Genomic DNA, 8,497 nt, shown 5'->3' on the forward strand with positions numbered 1-8,497 from the left:
AAATAAAATGTTAGTGCTGTTTAATTAATACGATGCAATTTTTTATCCAAAATGCTAATAATCATTATCTATATATCTATCTACTTAATATATTAAAATTGGGTTTTCCTCCAACTTATAATGGTGATGTGTCATTTTTTCGTGAATCCATTTTCTCTTCAAAATGATTGCACTATTTCTCTCTTTTAAATTTATTTTTAAAAAATATCTTTAATTGATATAATTATATTATAATTAGTATTTAATGAATGATACATAATTATACTAATTTAAAAGATAATATCTTTATTATAATTATACTAATCTCTTTTAAATTTATTTCAGAAAATTATCTTTATTATAATTATATAACAATATTATACTTAGCATTTAATGAATAATCCATAATTATACTAATTTAAAAGATATCTTTATTATAATTATATAAAATCAATAATTAATGTATTATTAACCTAATTATCAATCAAAAATATTTTTAACTATTTTAATTATATTGATTTTAATTATATTGATATAATTCTATTTCTTATTCATTATCCTAAAATTTTATTAGTGACAAGTTATTATCTTAATGGTGACCTATATAATAATAATAATAATAATAATAATAATAATAATAATAATAATAATAATAATAATAATAATAATAATAAAAAGATAAAAAATTATATTTTAGAGAAATATAAATTAGTTATTAATAACTGGTTATTAATAATGATAATTATATGATTAATTTTTAATAATCATTAAATATATTTAATATAAATAATCAAGTTTAATTAGTTAACAAATAAAAAGAAAGATTATTACATGATTGTAGAAGCAACAATAAATATATATATGATTATATATATAAATAACCGAATAAGGACAAATGTCTACTGAAAGTTTGAGTTCTGAAGTAGAAAAAAGGTCACCAGAAGAAGAAGATCTGGTGGCAAGGAGTACCAAAAAGGTCAAGATGGATGAATTCATACAAGAAGAGAATCAGATGGAGGACAAAGAACAGACCATAGAACCGGCTGAAGAGACTATGGAGGAGGGACACAGCGTGCCAGAAGAAGTAGGTGTTCAGGAGACCATTCCGGAACAAGCAACGAAGGCTTCCTATAAAGACAGACTGATAAGCAATGGTTTAGACAAACTGAATCCAGAAGAGATTGTGGACATGGTAGCAGAAGATTATCTTTCTGAGGAAGATCTGATGGAATCAGAGGAAGATGAAAAGACTCCCTTCAATCCTATGCCAAAAATCGAAGTTACGCTCGAAGAGTATGACGAATGGTGTAGACCATGGAAGCAATCACTCATAGTGAAACCTCTGGGAAAGAAGCTGAACCTACCTATTATGGAGAGATGGGTTAATAGAAAATGGTCCAAGAAGGGGGCAGTCCATGTCATGGACTTAGAAGGAGGATATTTTTTGATCCGCTTCTCGAACCAGGGAGACTATGCGCATGCCTTCTTTGAAGGACCATGGATGATTGCTGATCATTATCTCCTTATTCAGAGATGGAGACCTTTGTTCATCCCGAAGGAAAATGAGGTTCAAAAGGTAGCAGTTTGGGTACGTATCCCAAATCTCCCCGCAGAATTATACAATAGATATTTCTTATGGAAGGTGGGTAAATCTATTGGAACTATGCTGAAAGTAGATGAACACACTTCTATACATTCAAGAGGCAAGTTTGCAAGGATTTGTGTTGAGATCGATATTCGGAAAAAATTGGTGCCGTCCTTCTCAGCACTTGGGAAAGAATTCAACCTTGTGTACGAAGGACTACATCAAATCTGTTTTAATTGCGGTAAATACGGTCACCGAATAGAGGGCTGTCCGGATGAAAATAAAAAAGGGCAGAAGGAAACAAGGCTTGACCAACAGAACCGTCATGCAGCTGCCGGAGATCTTCCTGCTCAGAACACTTCCGAACAGATTCCAATTCCAAACCAGAAAGGGAAAGAAATTGTGATGGAGAAAAATCAGGGGGCTGGTCTTGAGGAGAAAGCCGTTGCTAATAATGAGCAATCTTCTAAGATTTTTACCAAAAATAAGGTAGCTGATACAAGTAAGAAGGTGGGGTCCTTTGGCCCGTGGATGATTGTGAAGAAGCCCCAAAGAAGAAATAAACAGAGATCTGGAGAATTTAATGAGGAGAAAAAGAAAGCAGTTAATGCAAACAGATTTGGCATACTAGTCGATGAAGAAAACAACCAGAAAACAAATATGGAAAAACAAGATATTGCCAATTTGGGCAAGAAAGAAGGTGGGAACCAAACAAGCAAGGAAGACCAGCAAGGAGGTAGGGTGGAAGCATCTCTGAAATTACAAGGTGCAGGAAATAAGAAAAATATGTTTAACAAAGCAAATAAAGGAAAAAATACTGAGAATAGCAGGAAGTTCTCTGCTGTCCAACCAAAATCTGGAAGAATAAAAGATGTCCAGCAACCTTTAGCACCCAAAGGGGAAAAAGAACACAACCATAAAGAGGGATCAAGGAAACAAGATAAAGAGCATCAGGAATACTGGAATCAGTTCAATAATCTATTGAAGGGCATTTACAAAAGCCATCAGCAAGGAAACCACATTGACTTCAACGAACCTTTCAACCCTCTTCTAAGCAATCTTATTGCCAAGACCATGGGTGGAGGCAGACCGGAAGGAGAAAGCAGTGGTACTCTCAAGGACAAACCACCAGAAATAAATCAGGATGAATATATGAACATGATTATGGATGGCAGACATGACAAGCAGCCAGTGCAAATTCCGGTTGGAGAAGACGAGGAAGAGGAATATAGTCCCAAGCCTATGGATGACTAAGTCTGTCTCTTTGGCCAGGGAGCTTCTATACTCTTTGATTTGTCTTTTTTTACTTTTTTTCTTTTATGACGAGGAATATTTTAATTTGGAACTGCAGAGGTGCCTCAGCTAAGGGGCTCAATTCTATGATTAAGGATCTAACATATAGATATCATAGCTGCTTTTGTGTCCTTCTTGAGACTCATGTTTCAGGCAGGAAAGCAGAAAATATTATAAAGAACTTAGGTTTTGATGATTGGTGTGTTAGCGAAGCTGAGGGTTTTTCTGGCGGAATTTGGTGCCTTTGGATGAAAGATAAGTGGACGATAAAACCAATTATAGTACATAAGCAGTTCATACACCTTGAAGTGCAATGGGATAAGGATCAACGATGGATGTTCACAGCTGTTTACGGCAGCCCACAGGTGGGAAGAAGAAGGGAGCTTTGGAAAGGATTGGAAGACATTGCTGGAACTATTGAAGGACCATGGTGTTTAGGGGGTGATTTTAACTCTGTCCTCACTTTAAATGACACAGGGAGTACATTTAATTTATCTCAAGACTCTAATATCTTTCTTAACTGTATTAACAGGTGTGATCTTAACGATTTAAGCTTCACTGGCCCACCCTTTACCTGGTAAAGGGGCAATGTCAAGAGAAGATTAGATCGGTGTTTAAGTAACCTGGATTTTTCTAACAGATTTTTGGAAGTGGGAGTAAGACATTTACCTAAGTTAAAATCTGACCACTTACCTATTCTTCTTGATTTTCAGATGGCGGAGCATGACCGAGGACCCAAACCTTTCAGATTTTTGGCACTTTGGGTGCTTCATAATGATTATAAGAATATGGTGGAGAGGAGCTGGAACAATAGGAACAATTTATTGCAAAATATTGCTGATGTTACAAATAACATGAAGGTCTGGAATAGGGAAGTTTTTGGACATATATTTCACAAAAAATAGCAGATTATAGCTAGATTGGAGGGAATCAGCAATAAACTCTCGTTCTCTAGCAATCTCTTTCTAGAGAAACTACAAAAAGATCTATGTAAAGAGTATGAGAGCATAGCAACACAGGAGGAAGCCTAATGGATGCAGATGTCTAGATGCACATATATCAAGTTTGGGGATAGAAATTCTAAATACTTTCATCAAAAAGCTAATGGAAGGAGGAAGAGGAATAAAGTGATTGCTTTGAAAAATGAAGAAGGGAATTGGGTGGATGATGTGGATTACTTAAAGAATTGGGGTGTTAATTTTTTCAAAGAGTTGTACTATGCAGAATCAGATGGAACTCCCTTCGCAGTCAGTGGCTGCTTTCCAACACTAGAAAGAAGAGATTATGAGAAAATTGAAAAGGAGGTGACCTTTGATGAAGTTAAAGATGCGGTTTTTAGCATGGGTAGCTGGAAGGCCCCAGGAAGCGATGGTCTCCCAGCCAAATTCTACCAACACTCTTGGAACATAGTGGCTGAATCCCTGGTAACTTGGGTTAAGATGATATTTAGGGATCCTAGTAACATTGATGAGGTCAACAAAACTCTCATCTCCATCATACCAAAGATTCCAACGCCTGAAAATTTTGGACACTTCAGACCCATCAGTCTCTGTAATGTTTGTTACAAAATTATTACGAAGATTGTGGCTTCAAGACTAAAGAGCTTCATGCCTACTCTCATCTCAAATACTCAAGCGAGTTTTATTCCTGGACGAGTGAGTGCAGATAATATCCTTGTGGTGCAAGAAGTGATTCACACAATGAGAAATAAAAATCATGGTAAAAGCTTTATGGCTATAAAAATAGATTTAGAGAAGGCATACGATAGATTGAGCTGGAGATTTATTACAGAGACTTTGGAGGAGGCTAGAGTTCCAAATACCATCATTTCGGTAGTCAAGCACTGCATTACATCTTCTACCATGAATCTTCTGTGGAATGGCTCGCCGTCAGAGACTTTTACCCCAATGAGGGGTATTAGACAGGGAGATCCCTTATCCCCATATCTTTTTGTTCTATGCATAGAAAGACTCTCTCATTTAATTAATAAATTAGTTGTAGAAAAAAAATGGGAACCTATTACCCTTTCACGTAATGGACCTAAAATCTCTCACCTTTGTTTTACAGATGACTTGGTACTCTTTGCTGAAGCAAACATCAAACAAGTACAAGTGATCAAGGATGCGCTTAAGAAGTTCTGTGAGAGCTCAGGACAAAAAATTAGTCTGAATAAATCTTGCGTCTTCTTCTCAAAGAACGTGAACCACAATATCAGAAACCATCTGAGTCAAGAGCTAGAAATCGCGCTTACAGCTAACTTGGGGAAATACCTTGGTGTTCCACTCATCCATGAAAGATGTAATCAACATCACTTCCAATTTATCATCGATCGCATGCAGGCTAAGCTCGCGTCTTGGAAAAGAAGGTCCTTATCTCTAGTAGGTAGGTGCACGTTGATTCAATCGGTGTTATCAACTATCCCAAGTTACTGTATGCAAACTATGAAGATTCCCACAGCAGTTTGCAACCGCATTGACAAAATTTGTAGAGACTTCCTCTGGGGCAGCAGTGAAGAGGGGAAAAGAATTCACCTTATAAACTGGGATAAGGTGTGCAGAACCAAGGAAAAGGGTGGGTTAGGAATTCGAAAAGCGCAGGAAACAAATAATCTTTTCCTAATGAAGCTTGCTTGGGGTCTAATCCATAACCGAGATGCTTTATGGGTTCAAGTAATGAGGACGAAATATGGGTGTGGAGAGGAGATTATTCCTAAAATCCGCCTCAAAACCAGCAACTCAAATGCTTGGAGTGGAATTGCAAGAGTCTGGGAGAACTTTCAACAGAATTTAATTTGGCGAATAGGAGATGGTAAGAAGATATCCTTTTGGAAGGATCACTAGATTCCAGGGATACACAGGTTAGAAGAGGTTGCTCTAAATAATCCTAGTGAGGAACAACTACAGAAGAGGGTTGCAGACTATGCTACTAGCCAAGGGGAATGGAACTGGGAGGCAATTCGAAGTGTGCTACCAGAAGAAATCATAGACCATATTCAAATAATTAAAGCACCCACTGATAGGATCGGGGATGACACAACAGGGTGGCTACAGACCCCTAATGGAGTTTTCACTATAAAATCAGCCTACGAGTTCTACTACAACGGCAACGAGGAAACGGATTTCTCATTCAAACAGTTGTGAAAAATTAAACTACCTCAGAGGTTAAAAGCTTTTACCTGGTTACTCAGCCATGAGGTGCTTCTGACAAATTCAAATAGAAAGAAAAGAGGCCTTACCGAGAATGACAGATGCCCGAGGTGTCACAGAGAGGAGGAGACCTTGCTCCATATATTACGAGACTGTCCTTTTGCTTGTAGTATCTGGAAGAGCATGGTAAATAGAGATTATCAGAATATTTTCTTTAACCAGGACTTTAAGGAATGGTTAGGAACAAACCTGAATTTAATCTCTCATATGCAAAATGGGACTTCTTGGACCATCCACTTTGTTACAACCTGCAATACTCTATGGAGGTGCAGGAATGAGCTTATCTTTGACAACCAGAACATGCAAAGTAATCAACTTTGTAATTTAATCACTAGATTATCAGAGAATTATGTCTCAGCCTTTGGCAATACAGAGGGTTCAATTAATAATATGAGACTTACGAAGGAAATTCAAGTTGGGTGGATACCTCCAGAGGAAGGGTGGGTCAAGCTGAACGTCGATGGTTCTGTGTACCAGCCAGGAAGCAGAGGAGCGTGTGGTGGTGTACTTAGAGACCTGAACGGAGATTTCATTGCAGGATTTTGCATGAATATAGGCTGCTGCAGCATAACAACGGCGGAACTCTGGGGGATGTATCTTGGGATCAAGCTTGCAGTTGAGATGGGTATTCCCAACCTGGAGGTGGAATCGGACTCTCACTGCGCTATCACCATTGTTGGGGTGCCTTCAGTTGAAACTCACGCAAACTCGTCTCTGGCTCGTTCGATCAAGGAGCTTGAAACCAGGTTGGAAAAGCTAAAAATCAGACATGTCTATAGAGAGTCAAACTTTTGTGCTGATTCAATGGCGAAGCTCGGACACACAATGGAAGAGGGAGTCACCGTTTTTAGGCATCCCCCGTCACTGTTGATGATGCATCTTCTGGCAGATATAAGGGGAATTAAATTCCCAAGAGTAATTATTGTTTAGCCTTCTTCTTGTCGTTGGGCCTGTGGCCCCTTTATTATCAAAAAAAATATATATATATATAAATAACCAATTTAATATTAATGATAATTCAATATATATATATATATATATATATATTATCGTTATTATTCAATAATAATAATAATAATAATAATAATAATAATAATAATAATAATAATAATAATAATAATAATAATAATAATAATCTTTCCTTTTATTAAAACATTTCTCTAACTGAATTAATATAAATATTTAATGAAAATAAAGGATGGATTTTTGCCTTAAAGGATAATACAATCGAATATTCTTGAAGATTTTAAAGTTGTGAGTAAATAAGTGATATAATAGAGAAATGCTTCTGAATATATATTCTTCCTATATTAATATACGCATGCATGTTACCTCATTTTTTTCATAAATGGAAAACAACGTTTATCCGTTAAATTTGTTAGTTGCTCAACCGATTCATCTTATTTATTGTGATTCATATATAATCATAAAGAAATCTATGACGTAAAATAAAATAAAATAAAGTCAGTATCTACATTTTTTCTCAATATTTTTTATATTATAGTAAATATTAAATGTAAAAAAATAATATTGATTATTATCTATTTTATTTATTTACGTTCATAATTAAATTTAATATAATTATAGTAAGTCTCTATAATTATAGCAATTTATATCTGTTACATATATATAGCAATTATATTATATATATTTATATATCTTCTCATTTATATATACTTAGCAAGTATCTCTATTTATATAATTTTTTTCTAATTGTGGCAAGTATTTCCATTAAAAATTCGTACCGTGTATAATTAGTGTGTGTGTGTATATATATATGTCGTAATAGTGAATTGTTACAATTATTTATCATCTAAAAAATTCATACCTCAGATATACTTCTCTTTCTATTTATTATTTTTCATACCCAATGGTTACTAACTATGATTCTATCAACAGTATTACCTACGGTAGATTATGTAATGAAAAAAATGGAAAATAAAGGCAAGGATTATAAGGTTATGGAAAATTCTATCCAAATTTGACAAGAGTAAGATGGTTTATACCTATAGAAATGGTTCTCATAGATGATAAATGTAAAATCCGGTTAATTAATGGCTAATTAACTCATAAATTAAAATATATTCTAGAAAGTGAGAAATAAGGTTTTTATGGTTTAATATGATAGAGAAAATTAAAACGAGAATTTCGACACCAATTTTAAAGAAATCGGCCCAAGATTGGGCTGAATGGGTCAAACCGGACCAACCGGACCCAAGTTGGGCCAAGGACCCAGCCAAGCCTCATTCATTAACGAAGCTCAGCTCTCTCTCCCCTCAAAAGTCAAAACACAACAAACACGCTGAAATTAAGAAAGGGAAAAGGGGAGAAGTTCCAAAATCCTTATTCCACATTCAATTGATCATAATTTTTGATCCGGAGCTCCGATTGATGCACCATTTGTGGCCACACGACCGCGGCATCAAGCTCTACA

General features: G+C 35.5%; 1 protein-coding gene across 1 annotated transcript; it reads left to right on the top strand.

Annotated features, from left to right (window-relative positions):
* The first annotated feature begins 3,192 nt into the window (after positions 1–3,192).
* Positions 3,193–3,888, top strand: LOC148547256 (uncharacterized). Its single transcript, XM_088495361.1, has 3 exons — positions 3,193–3,389; positions 3,498–3,717; positions 3,766–3,888. The coding sequence occupies exons 1-3, from the start codon at positions 3,193–3,195 to the stop codon at positions 3,886–3,888; spliced, it is 540 nt and encodes a 179-aa protein (XP_088351487.1).
* The last annotated feature ends 4,609 nt before the right edge of the window (positions 3,889–8,497 follow it).

The sequence above is a fragment of the Arachis ipaensis genome, chromosome B8 (assembly GCF_059453495.1).
Source record: "Arachis ipaensis isolate K30076 ecotype BB chromosome B8, ASM5945349v1, whole genome shotgun sequence".
NCBI classification, from domain to species: domain Eukaryota; kingdom Viridiplantae; phylum Streptophyta; class Magnoliopsida; order Fabales; family Fabaceae; genus Arachis; species Arachis ipaensis.

Excerpts from the sequence above, each read along its gene's own strand:
- LOC148547256 (XM_088495361.1), top strand. The coding sequence starts at position 3,193 with ATGTTCACAGCTGTTTACGGCAGCCCACAGGTGGGAAGAAGAAGGGAG. Across the intron at positions 3,390-3,497 it reads TTTCTTAACTGTATTAACAG|ATTTTTGGAAGTGGGAGTAA; the intron begins GTGTGATCTTAA and ends TTTTTCTAACAG. Across the intron at positions 3,718-3,765 it reads ATGTTACAAATAACATGAAG|ATTATAGCTAGATTGGAGGG; the intron begins GTCTGGAATAGG and ends AAAAAATAGCAG.